Genomic DNA, 16,136 nt, shown 5'->3' with positions numbered 1-16,136 from the left:
GCGCATGCGCTGATGACAAATATGGTTGTATCTATGATTGTTACGTGACAGTTTCGTTCGAGATAAATTCAGTGTAAACTTTGCAGAAGAGGACAGACGCGGCGGTACAATGGCAGGAGAAGAGCAGGAGAGCAAGACCAAGGTAAGCGCCTCGTGTAACTGGAACGCTACGTGCAAGGAAGCATTTTAAATGGTAGAGGCGTTTTTAGAAGGTCAACAAACGGATAACCTGATTCATTCACCTTAACGATACCTTATTGAGACGTAACGTGGTGTAGTCTACGTGATTATTTTTTTCTTCTTCAGGTTTAGTATTTCCATATACCCACTTAAAAATGCCCAGTGACCCACGGTATACGTGCAGTTTAGTGAGTGTCCCAAATGATGAGGGTCTGAGGTTAATGTTAGGGTAGCACATATGGTTTAGCACTTAGCAGGTTCATAATTAATTAAGGACATTGTATGGGGAATTTGGGACACTAAACTGCACGTATACGGTAGACATGTTGTTGTGGGTCAGGTATACGGTATACCTGACCCACAACAACATACTTTCCATAATAATTTTGATATATTTTGAATTGTCATCTGTGTTTTTTCTTCTTTGCATAGGCAAAATGAAGGTATTTCCACCGTAAATTGGTGAATACAAGTTATCAGAATGTAGGGAATGTTTTTGACGCTCAAAATAACCCTGGGGGAGTACAGCCAGACCCCCCACTATGTAGGCCAATATATTTATATACAGTACAGTATACCCACTACAGTACATTAGACTAAACTGCCACTAAACCACTGCGTTCAGCTAATACACAACTTAAAGCTGCGTACATGCAGACACAAAATGGTTGTAAATGTCGTCATTTATTTCACAAATCTGTGTCCGTCTGAGTTGTGTGTTGACATTGACAGATAACATTACCGAGCACACACTTCAACAGAATTTAGCTGTGAGTTATCTCGAGTTAACATTACGTAATTCCAAATTATCGTTGACGAGCTGTTACTTTAGGCCACTAGCCAGCAGAACCATTTTTTTTTTTTTTTTTTTTTTCAGAACGTAGCATAAAAAATATGGTTAGAAATATTAAATAGGATAGAACAACACAATGTAATTCTGCCAAATAAAACGTCACATAAAATATCCCGTCACATAAAATATCCCATTCATTATTAATTTCACTTGTTTTCATTTTAAACAAATTGTATATGCGAATACAGTACACATTTCTTATAGGCTCAGTCTGCCACTTTTGTAAACAAACAATTCCAGTGCTGGTTCCATGGGATGCATCTCGTAACCCTTAAATTGCCTCCTCGACTCCCCCACTTGCCTCCCTTCCTAGCTTCTTAGTCCCTCCCACCGAGGAGGCGTGGAAGAGACGGAGGAAATCATGCGAGGAGAGAGAGGACACGAGCAAGTGTGTCTCAGAGGGCTGAGACGTCCTTTTCTCTGAAGTGTCACGTGAATACGTCAGCTGTTTGGGCGGAGTTAGCAACGCTTTCACCTGCACGGCTTCCGTGAAGGCTGCTCTCGTGTGTCCTCGCTTATAGCTCCTCGATGCTCGCTCCGCGAAGTCAAGGAGCTATCAAATAAGGGTTATGAGATATTATGCGTTTATTATTAAATACCCAGCTTAGGCTGGTGTGTGTTTTTAGTCCAGTGCGAGACCCTCAGGCAGGTGGTGCTCTCGGGCTGGATTATTTCTTCATGGTCTTTTCAAGTTTGTTGGTTGGGTTCGGGCCCAGCTGGGAGTACATCTCATCCCAACGGCCTTCGCCTTAAGGTTTTTAACCAATAGCGAAGCCCGTTAAGAGGGCGGAGCATATACAAAATAGAAATAGTAGTTCTGTATCTCCATTCTATGAGTATGAGCAAAGCCCCGTAACTACAAGCCCAGTTGGTCTTGACTGTTGTTGAGTGTCAAAGCGAGAAGAGCAACGCATGTACTGGGGCTTTATAGGGGGCGGATTGTTAGTGTGCTACCCCCTGATTGGGCGGTGGGTGCCGAGGTGGAGCCTCGAGGGTAATATTATTAATTTAGTTTTTTTTTTATCTCAACGTGGTTGTAATCTTTACACATTAATATTGATTTTTAACCGATTCGCAATGCATCGTTACATCCCTATAATACACTATAATTAAGCCAACAATAAATGAAAGACAAGATCATGTCCAATCATGTGTAAAAACTGTGTTACAGATGATATGCATCTCTGTAACGATTTTACGGTAATTCACGGTATGTCTCAATATCACATTAAAGTGCTCATATTATGCTTTTTGGCTTTTTCCTTTCCTTTATTGTGTTTTTTTATATATATACAGTGGTGTGAAAAAGTGTTTGCCCCCTTCCTCATTTCCTGTTCCTTTGCATGTTTGTCACACTTAAGTGTTTCGGAACATCAAACCAATTTAAACAAAAGTCAAGGACAACACAAGTAAACACAAAATGCAATTTGTAAATGAAGGTGTTTATTATTAAAGGAGAAAAAAAATCCAAACCATCATGGCCCTGTGTGAAAAAAGTGATTGCCCCCTTGTTAAAACATACTATAACTGTGGTTGTCCACACCTGAGTTCAATTTCTCTAGCCACACCCAGGCCTGATTATTGCCACACCTGTTCACAATCAAGGCATCACTTAAATAGGAGCTGCTTGACACAGTAAGGTCCACCAGAAGATCCTTAAAAGCTACACATCATGCCGAGACCCAAAGAAATTCAGGAACAATTGAGAAAGAAAGTAATTGAGATCTATCAGTCTGGAAAGGGTTATAAAGCCATTTCCAAAGCTTTGGGAATCCAGCGAACCACAGTGAGAGCCATTATCCACAAATGGCGAAGACATGGAACAGTGGTGAACCTTCCCAGGAGTGGCCGGCCGCCCAAAATTACCCCAAGAGCGCAGCGACGACTCATCCAAGAGGTCACAAAAGACCCCACAACAACGTCCAAAGAACTGCAGGCCTCACTTGCCCTCAGTTAAGGTCAGCGTTCATGCCTCCACCATCAGGAAAAGACTGGGCAAAAATGGCCTGCATGGCAGAGTTCCAAGGAGAAAGCCACTGCTGAGCAAAAAGAACATCAAAGCTTGTCTCAATTTCTCCAGAACACATCTTGATGATCCCCAAGACTTTTGGGACAACATTCTGTGGACCGATGAGACAAAAGTGGAACTCTTTGGAAGGTGTGTGTCCAAGTATATCTGGCGTAGAAGGAACACTGCATTTCATAAAAAAGAACATTATACCAACTGTAAAAATATGGTGGTGGTAGTGTGATGGTCTGGGGGCTGTTTTGCTGCTTCAGGACCTGGAAGACTTGCCGTGATAAAAGGAACTATGAATTCTGCTGTCTACCAAGAGATCCTGAAGGAGAATGTCCGACCATCTGTTCGTGTACTCAAGCTGAAAGCGAACTTGGGTTCTGCAGCAGGACAATGATCCTAAACACACCAGCAAGTCCACCACCGAATGGCTGAAGAAAAACTAAATGAAGACTTTGGAGTGGCCTAGCCAAAGTCCTGACCTGAATCCTATTGAGATGTTGTGGTATGACCTTAAAAAGGCCGTTCATGCTCGAAAACCCTCTAATGTAACTGAATTAGGACAATTCTGCAAAGATGAGTGGGCCAAAATTCCTCCAGGGACGCTGTAAAAGCCCTCATTGCACGTTATCGCAAACGCTTGGTTGCAGTTGTTGCTGCTAAGGGTGGCCCAACCAGTTATTAGGTTTAGGGGGCAATCACTTTTTCACACAGGGCCATGATGGTTTGGATTTTTTTTCACCTTTTAATAATTAACACCTTCATTTACAAATTGCATTTTGTGTTTACTTGTGTTGTCCTTGACTATTGTTTAAATTGGTTTGATGTTCGAAACACTTAAGTGTGACAAACATGCAAAGGAACAGGAAATGAGGAAGGGGGCAAACACTTTTTCACACCACTGTATATCTTCTTTGTGCACGTTATAGGTTTACCATAGGTTTAAGTCCACCCCAAAGGGACTTACCATCTCCAACAGAAAACACTGTTCACCAACTGCTCCAAACAGCTCTGTTGTAGTCCAGCCTTTACTTCAGAGACAAACGTGGTCACTTTGGAACACACGTTATAATGCTCACCTAGCTGCTAGCGTGGCACTCCCTCATACTCTGCTTCTGACTGGCTAGTAGTCCTTACCTAGGTACTGTCAGAGCACGCCCTCATACTCTGCTTCTGACTGGCTAGTAGTCCTTACCTAGGTACTGTCAGGGCACGCCCTCATACTCTGCTTCTGACTGGCTAGTAGTCCTTACCTAGGTACTGTCAGGGCACGCCCTCATACTCTGCTTCTGACTGGCTAGTAGTCCTTACCTAGGTACTGTCAGGGCACGCCCTCATTCTCTGCTTCTGACTGGCTAGTAGTCTTTACCTAGGTACTGAGCATGTGCGACTCCCAACAAAGATGGAACAGAAGTGAGATGTCTCACTCTGTAGCTAAAACAGAGAGCTCAACACACAGGGTGAAAAGAGGAGCTGCAGTACATGCATGTAAACCTATTCTGATATAACCTCTAAATACAATTATGAACCTGAAGAAGAGCATAATATGAGCACTTTAATATAAGAGAAAAGAAGTCACATTTAAGCTTTGCTTCTGTCTCTTCTTGTCTTTCCTGTCTGTCCTTCAGGGTTTCCGGCTGCTGGGGATTCTGGATGTCCAGAACACTCCGTGTGCCAGAGACGCCATCCTGCATGGAGCTGGGGGCTCACTAGCTGCTGGCCTGCTACACTTTCTGGCCACTAGTGAGTCTTATGCCTACCATACACTAGAAGACTTTGAACAGATGACACCATCTCACATCTAAAGACAAACGTTTTGAAAAAATGTAACCAAGCTAGCTAGCGTTAGCTAGCGTTAGCTGGTAACTTAAGGGGAAGTTTGCTGATGTTCTGTCATACGTGCAAATGAATAGCAGCAGTACCCAGAGGTCTGCGTTTATCCGCCGTTGGATGACACGCTTCATAGTGGTTTAAAATCGACAACTTTCCCTCTTTAGCGTTTAGCTTAGCATGGCGCCATAGCAACCAAAAACAACACCGACTAGCTGTTGCTGCTTCCTGTTTGGTGCTGGAGGGAGCGCACCCATTTGTTGTTGACAATGTTTACGAGATTTAACTTCACTACCAAGACTTACAACTTAGGATAATACAAATATATAAATCAAATATTCCACAGTGACTCACTTAAAGCCTGATGACACGAGGGATGTATGGACGTTTTTTGCTTATCTTAGGGCTGGTTTAAAATAATCAATTCTCCAACTAAAATCGATCTTTGTTCGAGTGATCTGATATCCATTAATACAATCCCGAAATCTATCTTTTAATATATGCCTTTTCACCATGGAAGTATAAGTAAAAAGTACTTTGAACAAACTTTTTGGGGGTAAGTTCTTAATGTAGACATTAACCTAGTGTATTATAAAAAGTATTTGAGGGTTGCGTCTTGCTCGTACAATTTACAGCAGAAGTTCTCTGAGAACCTCTTTTTATATCCAAGCTAAACTGGTATTGTAACAGAATTTTCCCTAACCTGATTGATATGGAATCGGAAACGTAAATGGAACTGGGACCTTGTGTGGGAAATCACTGGCAATACCAAGCTCTAGTTTATCAGTATTTTAATAACTTTAATTAATTAAACATACTTTTTGTGTTTAATTAAGCATACAAGAAAATGTGTACACCTCAAAGAATGTCCAGTAATTTAGTTTAACAGAATGCTTTTGCACAATAACCTAGGGCTGGGCGATAGGGAGAAAATCAGATATCACAATATTTTTGAACAAATACCTCTATCGATATTCTAGGGTTGACAATTGGTGCTCTAACAAAATATCTTCACACTTACATTTTAGATAAACATCAGTAATGTGGACATAATGTCTACATGGGGAAAAGGCAAATAATAGAACAGTTACAACAGTCTGGTAGGTTCAGAAAAGTACATCACTTTACTGTAATGTAGCCTTTAAAACCAGAAAAAGACAACACGTCATATTACGATATCCAAAATCTAAGATGATATCTAGTCTCATATCACGATATCAGTATAATATCGATATATATTGCCCAGCCCTACAATAACCTTTGCAAAAACTCATGCTATCTTGGTGTCTTAGCTTTTGCAAAGCTTTGTATTTTAGAAATACAACTTAAAGCTATAGCGTGTAGTTTCTGTCGCCCACATGAGGAATTCTAAGTATTGACAACAAAACTGTCAGCACGTCCACATGATACAAGGCTTCCGTGATCACGCATCTCCCCCTCCTCCACACAGTGGCTAGTAGCCAAGGAGGACACGGAGGATTATAAAAACATGATGGACTCTTCAGAAGAGGTCATTATCTTCACTCGAGCTTCTGCGCGGGAAAGTCACCGGACGCCACAATCTTGTGAACATAGTCATACTGAGAAATACAGAGAGAGTTGTGTGGAGCTGATAGTCTTAATCAGCTTTGTAGCAACTCATTTGGCAACGGCTTGAATGTAACGGACGTTTATTGATATAAAAAAGTTACGCACTAAAGCTTTAAGGGCTGATTTCTCTTTTCTCTGAGAAATGCAAACTTTTGCGAAGAGATTACTTTAGGACTACAACCAATATACACATTTCCGATGTCTCTTTTAGTTAGTTTGATTTCTGAATTGTATCAGTGTACCCCTTGAATTCTCAGCAGCAGTCTGTCCTGTTGTCCGCAGGTCGGGTGAAGAGGTCTTTTGACGTGGGATTTGCAGGCTTTATGCTGACGACACTCGGGTCCTGGTAGGTCTTTACGTTGACTGGCAACTCATCCTTCTCTTGTCCGTCTTTCACCTTCCGATCAGAACAAACTCTTGCTGGCATTTCTGACATACTGTACCTACCATAAATGGAAAAAAACGCGTATCTTTTACAAACACCCATCAACTACGGCTGTGCAATATGTATTTACTATCGACATCGGTATATGAGACTACAATGGACTATATTTATATAGCCCTATTTTGGTCTTAATGATTACTCACGTTTTCCATAGAACCAGTCACTATTCAAACACGTTCATACGCTAGTGGCCGGGGCTGCCACACAAGTGCCACCAGCTCATCAGATAAACATCCACACACATTCACACGCATCGGGAGCAATTCAGGGTTTAGTGTCTTGCCCAAGGACACTTCGACAGGGAACTGCAGGGCCAGGGATCGAACCACCAACCATCCGATTGGTAGGCAACCGCTGTAGCCACAGACGCAACTGCCAAGACCGTGATACGACACGTGTTGTCTTTTCCTGCTTTTAAAGGCTGCATTACAGTAAAGTAATGTTATTTCCTGAACTTACCAGACTGTTCTAGCTGTTCTTTTAGATGCCTTTAACCACTTCACCACGTCATTGTATCCACATTGCTGTCATAGTTAGTTTCTTTCTTTTTGATGCCGCCTTTCTTTAAATAATTGTTCACTTCTTATACTGCACTGTAACTTTTATTCTCGTATTTTATCTGTTTTTATATTTTTAAATGTTACTGAAGTTACTTTGTTGAAATTTGGAGCTGTATGACAATCTATGTAAGCATATAATGAGAATTAAAAAGTAAGTCCAGTGAGACCGGGATTATGGAAGGATTTCGGGTGGACTATGTCTATATAGCAACGGCTACATTGTCCCACACTAGCATCATAAGGACTTGTATTATCTGTTTTTATATTTTCTATTGTTTTTTACTGCTCTTCAATGTTTTATGTAAAGCAGTTTGAAATGGCCTGTTGCCGAAATGTCTTATACAAATAAAGCTGCCTTGCCTTGTAACGGAAACCCTGCCGTGTCTCCCTTTCCAGGTTTTACTGCAGGATGAACAACGCTAAGCTTCGTGTGCAGCAGAGGATGATCCAGGACGGCATCAAGAACAAGGTAGTGTACGAGGGGTCCGTTCTAGACCCAACAAACAAACCTGGAGCGCCAGGCCCCTCGTGACCCAGATGGGGGAGAAGAGAGGATGCCGTCAGGTCCTACAAAGACTTAACGTTCAGTTTTTTCAAAAGACTTTTTGCTGCACAAATTGTGGAAGGAACTAAAAATCCAATCCATTTTTTTTTGGGTCCTGTTTTGTTTTGTCTGACAATGTAGGATACAGCAAATCCAAAGCATTGGATCTCATATTCCAGACCCCCCCCGCATATGGACTTTTTGACTGAAGAGTAAGCTGTTGTTCCTAGATGGTATCCTGATCCTGAAACAACAACAAAAAGTGGTTATTTTGAATGTTGTTCCACCAACCTATACCAAGCTACTGTACAAGTTAAATTCTCACTCTCCTTTAAACCCTGTGATGCATGACGTGCTGTGATGAAGTTTGTTCTGGACACAGATCAACCGCTACTTAGTGACACGCAACCAACTGCCGTCCGCTGTATACAGCATAGACCTACACGCAGTTAGCTCAAAATGCGTACAGATAACAGAAAGTGGCGTGTATGTTTACGCGAAGTTATGATATCACGTTGTTAATTGAGTGTTTTCGAATAAAAAGAAACGCAGGACATACTGTATGTGGATGTTGATTGCGTAATGCATACTGTAACACTCTCAAATGCGTTTTATTTGTAGTATCGCTTTTCTACAAGTTGGTATATTCCACACTTTGCGTGGCAATGTTCGTACGCATTACATACATACACATCTGTGTGTACACGCGGTTGATAAATGAGGCCCATGGAGTATGAACTGATTTTACTGTAAGTCAGCCTGGATAAATGTGTCTGCTACATGTCTATCTTTATTTAGGTTTGGTGCACAGTTGTCTGACCAGTAGCAGGTGTCACTACATCCACCCTGTGATTGTGCCACTCCATCAGCACCACCCTGCGCCACTTGTGCCCGCCAGTTCATCTCGTCTCAAGAATGAACTCATCTTAAACCAGTTCATACTGGTGTAAAATGTATTTTAAATTAGCCTCGATTACAACACAGGTTGACAAACTATACTATACTACTATACTATACTACTATAACTAAAAAAAATTTAATTGATTCGTGACTTTAAAAATTGTAAGTCGAATCATATTGTGGATTTTGAGAATCACAGAACTTCTGATAAGGGTTAGGGTTAACACCTGTCTGTTAATAATGAAATTACATTACAGCAAATAATGCTATTATTAAAACAATTCTAAGCCTGAAGGTCCTGCAGAATATCATCGTTTATTACAGAACCAGCACCTGTTGATAACCAGTAGTGTCTTTTATAACGTTACGTTGATCAGCTTCACTTTTGTTTAAATCATCAACTTAAACAGATAGCGGCACTTCTCCTTTATCGCCACCAAAAGGTCAAACAATAATATATTTATACTGTATATTTGTAATCAGAGAAGCAGACACTTTTATTTTATTTATTTTCTTTAGTTTATATTCCAGAAAATGTAGGAGGATACCTGAGCGGACCGGCACCGGTCCGGGGACCAAGGGTTGGGAATCCCTGATTTAGAGTACGGAGTACATTTTAGGGCTGAACGATTAATCACATTTGCAATAACATCACGATATGTTAAAACGCAATTTTGTAATCGCAAAGGTCACGTCACGTGACTCGCGAGAGCAAAGCAGTCTGCACTCTGCAGAGAAAGCATCAACTTGGCACGCTAACGCTACCTCGTACCTTGACCTGTTGTACAATGGCCTCAGGCTCGACAGAAACTTTAGTCCCAAATAGGAGCAGTATGTCACTTTTGTGGGACTATTTTGGTTAAAAAAAAAAAAAAAAAAGATGATGTCTTGCTAACGTTGCTACCTCACGGGTAACGCTACAAACCTGTAACAGCACTTAAAAAAAAAAAGCAACACAAAGCCATCTACGACAGTTGCATGGCTAAAACACCAAGTTTGTCAAGTAAGCAAAATACCACCCGACAGGCATCACTCACCGAAATGTTTGAAAGCGCAACGTTAACTCCATATGAATGTACTTTAAAACGGAGCAAGTGCGTGTCCGCGCTATTCTCGGACATGCACTCTACAATCACTGCTTATAGACGGCTTTTTGTACACACTCCGAAACGGACGTAAAAATATCACACTTTCTCTCTAGTCTACCGTTAGCTACCTACCGTAAATGTAGGCTGCTTTTAAAATGCCATATTTTCCCTCTGGGCTCACCAAAACGGACGTAAAAGCATATTAACCATTCACTGCACGTGATCGCTTGCAAACATATTACACTTGCTCTGCTAGTCCATCGTTCAGGACAAGACCCTGTAGCCTGGTGGTGGGGGAGGCGGGACAGCCTTCCCAAATTGTCTGCCCTTTCAAACTCATACCTGTGTGTACAGGCCTCTTCGACACCATCTGAGAGAGTTTTCTCCTGTGCAGGACACGCCATAAGTCAGAAGAGGTCTCTAAATTAAGTGAGGTATCTTGCCAGAGAAGGCAAATATGGTAATTGTTTTGCGAAAGAACTGCTAAAGTTTGAAGCAGATTTAGTTAGCATACCAACTCAACATTTATTTTGTTGTTGCTTGTTAATAGTGTATTTAAGTACTTTAAAACATTAATATATTGTTAAATTGAAATCATTTTCAATTTAACAATATATTCAAGAATCTGTTTAGGAATCGGAATCGTTTTAAAAGTACCGGTTTGGCATCGAAATCGTAAAAATCCAAACGGTACCCAACTCTACTGTTTAGCACCGGAGGGAATATAGTGACTTGCAAAAGTGGATATGCTGGTTTTCCTAGCAAAAAAAACCTGTGAGCTACTGATTTATTGCTTGTATTTGTTAAATAATACAGAAGACAAAGAGCTTAAAAGATAATCGCATATTGAATCGCAATCGCAGTATTGGTGAAAAAATTGCAATTAGATTATTTTCCAAAATCGTTCAGCCCTAGTACATTTATACAAAGTTGGCACAGCCGGACAGAAAGATTTACAGATGGACGTCCCTGAAGCGAAATCTTATAGAATGGGGGGTCCGGGACCTTGTGTGTGTCAATTTAGGAGTTCTTGACACGAAAAAGATCGGAAGCCGGCAAGGTAGCGAGTGACGGACGAAGAGTGGGGGAAGCGGAAGCTCCTGTGGTCTTTCTGTCTATCCAGGTCAAAAAATCCTCCATCTTCCTCTCTTTTTTTTCCGCAGCCTTCTCCTCTTTTGCTATCTTCTTCATCTCCTTCTCGTACATTTTGTTTTTCATTTTCTCCAACACTGTGTCTCTGTCCTCTGCCTTCTTCTTGCTGAACGAGAAGAATCTCCTCTTCGGTTTCATTTCCAGGCAGAGCTCCTCCAGCTCCAGCTTGTCGTCCTCCAAGTCTTTGTTCTTGGCCAGCTCCGCTCTGAACTTCTTGTCCAGAATTCTGTAGTGAGCTTGCCAAGATAATGCTCTGGCCTTCCAGTTCCTTTCCTTGTTGGCCAGGTCCTTGGTAAACTTCTCCTCCAGTTCCTTCTTTTTTTTCTCTATCAGATGGACCTTTGTCACCCAGTTCTCTTCTCTTTCGGCCAGGTCCTTGGCGAACTTCTCCTCCAGTTCCTTCATCTTGTTCTCCATCAGTTTGACTTTTGTCACCCAGCTCTGTTTGTTGTTGGCAAGGTCCTTGGCGAACTTCTCCTCCAAAGCGGTGTATTTTGCCTGCCAAGCGTTCTCGCTCTGCAGGAGTTTGGCTTCTTTGCTCTGCAGCACGTTCGTGGTCTCTTTGTGCATCTGAGAGAGACTCTCCTCCTTGCTAATGTCCAGGATTATAGTGTCCCTCTGGTGGATCTGTTCCTCCATCTGGTCCACCGTCTTCTGGTATTCACTCTGGCTCGCCAACGTCGCCTTGTTGGTTTGTTCTGATACATTTTGTGCGACCGTCTTGTCATACTTGTCGGCGAAGTTCTTTGTTTTTTCAGTGTTAAACTGCTTCGTCCTCATCTCTAGAAACTTCTCCAGACGGTTTATTTTCATGTTTTCGTGCTCCCTGTGGCAGAAGTTCTCCCTTTCTTTCAGTAATTCTGTATTGCTCTGTGCCACGCTGTGTATCTCCGCTCTCATGCGGTAGATCTCCTTGTAAGCAAGATCAAGAGCATTTTGAGGAGGAGCTGGACGGCGCTGAGGACTCTCTGCAGGTCTATCCATGGCACTGTCTGTAGAAGAGTTGAGTTGTGCGAAGAAGACTTTGGTTTTCTGTTTACTTTTCTGGGTTTTTACATACACTGTAGAATTTAAAGTGGCAAGGGCATGTCATAATGACTTGCCATTCCGGGATGGAACCTCATTGCAGCCATCTTGACTTGCCATTCCGGTATGGAACTATATGGCGGCCATCTTACATGGTTCCAGTTTTAAACCTGCTGTAATCGGAACCTATTTGGTGAAATAGGTTGCCTATATGCTAGAGCTTAGATCGGGACCCAAAAAATCAAGCCCAACCCTACCCGAGCCCGTGCACGTTGCGTCCAAGCCCGGCCCGGCCCGACACATTAACTGTAATTATGAGCCCGAGCCCGATTTTAAACCCGACAATTTTTTTAATACGCGGGCCATTATAACTGACGTTCTCAACTACAATTCCGAGTTGTTCGAACTACAGAAATCTGTTTAGAATTATCTTAATAAATACCGGTAATGCAACAAGGACTAACCTAAACTCGACCCTATCTCCCTCATCCGAATAGTGCAGGTAGCAGATCAAGGCAGCAACATAAACAAAGTCCTGGAACCATATAGGAGACTTTCTTGTCTCGATCACCTAATTAATACTGTCCTTCACCACGGTCTGCATGCTGACGCACTGGCCGACAACAGTGCTGCAGAGGGGGGGAGACACGATGTAGCACAGTTTACCTCACACTAAAGTCAGTGCAGGACAGAGCTACGGGAGAAGCTGGAGAGGCATAGCTTGCTCCCCACCGAATGAGGCTAATAAAGTAATGATTAAAAAAACACAAATGCTTGATCAAGGGCCCGGCCCGGCCCGAGGATAGCGGCGGAAAATATCGGCCCGGCCCGTTTACGGTAAACGTTTCTATGGTAACAGCGAGTTGGACCAATCGGAGACGTTGCTGTTACGCTTGGTATTGTGAGTACTGTAGTTTTTCTCCATAAGATTGTGGATAAAACATGTTTGCCTTAAAACAATGTTGATTGGTACCCCAACGACTAGTGTTATAAGCTAATTAGCGGTTTGGGCTATAATATGGCCGCCTAAACAGACAGCAAGCAGATGGTCCTGATTGGGGAGCGCTGGATGTAAACGCATTCTGGGAATTTGAACAGCGGTCCCGTAACCGTCGGAGACGCTGAAGAAGAGGATGCTGACGAGCTGCGGCAGCATGAGGGTGTAGCGAAGAGCGGAGCCACCGGAGCCACGCTGTTGTCCATGCAGGTGAGAGACGTACCGGCCAGGCACAGTCACCACCGAGATTGGGATCACCCGTTGGATCTCCTGCTCCGCCTGCAGGAATGTCCACTGACTCCAAATATCGCTGCACAATTTATTGTCTCCGAAATAATTGCAAATAATGTATTTATTACTTTTTTACATGAATTAAAGTTTTGAATGCATTCTAGGATGAATCTTTTGTTTAAACTGCTCATATTATGCTCATTTTCAGGTTCATAATTGTATTTAGAGGTTATATCAGAATAGGTTTACATGGTTTAATTTTCAAAAAACATGCTCAGTACCTAGGTAAGGACTACTAGCCAGTCAGAAGCAGAGTATGAGGGCGTGCCCTGACAGTACCTAGGTAAGGACTACTAGCCAGTCAGAAGCAGAGTATGAGGGCGTGCCCTGACAGTACCTAGGTAAGGACTACTAGCCAGTCAGAAGCAGAGTATGAGGGCGTGCCCTGACAGTACCTAGGTAAGGACTACTAGCCAGTCAGAAGCAGAGTATGAGGGAGTGCCACGCTAGCAGCTAGGCGAGCATTATAACGTGTGTTACAAAGTGACCACGTTTGTCTCTGAAGTAAAGGCTGGACTACAATAGAGCTGTTTGGAGCAGTTTGTGAACAGTGTTTTCTGTTGGAGATGGTAAGTCTGTTATCTGTTTTTTTTTTTTTTTTTCTAACTGTATCCTCCCCTTCTCATTTTTGCTACTATGAACATGTGTAGGGGTCAAGTGCCAACAAATAATTGAAATAATACTAAAAATATATAGTCCAACCAATAATTACTCTCATCACTATTTGGCATATCTAAATAAAATCAACAATTACCAGTCATACGCCTTATGACGTTAGCTAATGTAAAGCAATTACAGTTAAAGGCTGTTGATGTATATTTATATCTGTTTTTCATGCAAATATTCACCCTCTGCATTATAATGAACACACAAAGTGATCTATGTAAACCAATGGAGAACATCCAGCACATCCTCATTCAAAGCAGCCAGCTGAGCTCTGTAGAGATAAGGAGGCTCGTCACTGCAAGAAATGGCTTCGAAGAAGACCTGATGCAAACGCACACAAACCAGGACTTAAATATGTCCGTTGATATTCAGACAGTTAAAGTTGTTTCTCTGGGAATTGAAATTTGAAAAGGATTAATCACTTCAAGGTTCAGTAGTTAAGTCTTCAAAAACAAGGTGGAATGACAACTGAGGGCGTTTTTCGCAGATGAAAGTTGAGTCCGCGTTTATTGCAGGTAAGATAATGGTTCAACATGATTAATTCTGCTTTGGTCACAAAAACCTATGCAACATTTTAATTTCTTGAACATTTAAATAATGAGTAAATCTAGATGGAGCAATCGGCTTCAACAGACATGGATATTTAAAACTATGGTCTTGAAAGGAAATTGAAACATGCATTATCCTAATTTTTTTTTTATATTACTGTAACAAATGTAATGCTGAAATCAACTGTTGTGAATTCTCACCATGCTCTTTTTTTGACCTATTTTAGCTCATTGTTTAGTTGCTGTGACACACGTACTGTATGCTTCAGTCTCATTGCTCTCATCGACCCCGTTTCCAGCAGTTGCGATCAGACACAGTTAGAGACAAGCTGGTAAAGAAAGTGGAACATTTAGCAGCTAAACGGCCACATATCTGTCTTAAGAAAGACCAGAGCAAACAGGAGAGTGAGTATCGGACACAAACATTACTTCCACCGTGCCCTAAGATAAACAACCAATCAGATCTGAGGCGTCTTTAACGCAGTGTCAATGACTGCTCATGAACTGCAGTCAAACTGTAAAATTTCAAAGTGCTGAAACTGAATCCAGTTTCCGAGTAGTCATTGACACTGCGTTAAGGCCCTGACACACCAACCCGATTATCGGCCGTCCGACAGTCTGGCGAGGTCAGTGACTCAAGTCTGTTCGGTGTGTTCCGTGCCGTCGTTAGTCGGAGGAGCCGTCGGCCTTCATTTGGGCCGATTTGACTTGTTGAATCGGAAGGCGGGCAGTCGGACTCAATGACCAATCTGATTGGTGGAGCGCTAACCTGGAAATGATGAGCGGGATGAGCATGACTAGAGTCTCTCAAAATCTGACGAAAATCTGTTAAACTGACCTTTGTTGATCTGAAATGAAGACAGATTCAGCAACTGCATGGCCTATTTCTCGCTCAAAATGTTTTCAGAAACACGTTTCGGTGAACTATCTTCATAAAATATGAGATCGTATTCCAAACGAGCCGCGATGATGGTGTGGCTTTGAAATTCTGGAGAAGCCAGACCCACGTGACGCGTTCGTCCAATCAGCTGCCGGTTTTCATTTTTTGGGCGACAAAACGGATTAGCGCCGCCTGCTGTTAGGGAGACGTATTACGTCTGGCGCACGTGCAGAACGTACGCTCAAGTCGGCGTCACTTCGGTGTGTTCCGCTGAAGGTCGGCCGTCGGGTTGGTGTGTTAGAGCCTTTAGAGACACCTCAGCTCTGATTGAATGTTTTCGTTATGCTATTAGGAGTACCAGGAGCCGGCAGAGAAACGTCTTTTTTTTTTTTCATTCATGTAGTACTGTCTGGATATAGTGACAACACTTTATTTTCTATGAAATTTACCAACTGTAGCTTTAAAGTCACGTTTTAGAATATTACTTGAGTAAAAGTCTTAAAGTATCTGAAATGTACAGTACTTGCGTATCAAAAGTAATTTTCTGATATTAAATGAACTTAATTATT

At 42.1% G+C, this 16,136-nt stretch overlaps 1 protein-coding gene across 1 annotated transcript; it reads left to right on the top strand.

Moving 5' to 3' along the window:
• Positions 1-8,614, top strand: cox20 (cytochrome c oxidase assembly factor COX20). Its single transcript, XM_078273570.1, has 4 exons — positions 1-142; positions 4,679-4,793; positions 6,753-6,816; positions 7,872-8,614. The coding sequence occupies exons 1-4, from the start codon at positions 110-112 to the stop codon at positions 8,005-8,007; spliced, it is 348 nt and encodes a 115-aa protein (XP_078129696.1). The 5' UTR covers positions 1-109; the 3' UTR covers positions 8,008-8,614.
• Positions 8,615-16,136: the final 7,522 nt, after the last annotated feature.

This window comes from Sander vitreus, chromosome 17 (assembly GCF_031162955.1).
Source record: "Sander vitreus isolate 19-12246 chromosome 17, sanVit1, whole genome shotgun sequence".
NCBI classification, from domain to species: domain Eukaryota; kingdom Metazoa; phylum Chordata; class Actinopteri; order Perciformes; family Percidae; genus Sander; species Sander vitreus.
This window is presented reverse-complemented; position numbering and strand designations above follow the sequence as displayed.

What these genes read in the sequence shown, in the direction of transcription:
- cox20 (XM_078273570.1), top strand. Translation starts at nt 110, where the DNA reads ATGGCAGGAGAAGAGCAGGAGAGCAAGACCAAG. An exon ending in GCTACACTTTCTGGCCACTA is followed by an intron (nt 4,794 to 6,752) that starts GTGAGTCTTATG and finishes TGTTGTCCGCAG; the next exon opens with GTCGGGTGAAGAGGTCTTTT. An exon ending in CTGACGACACTCGGGTCCTG is followed by an intron (nt 6,817 to 7,871) that starts GTAGGTCTTTAC and finishes CTCCCTTTCCAG; the next exon opens with GTTTTACTGCAGGATGAACA.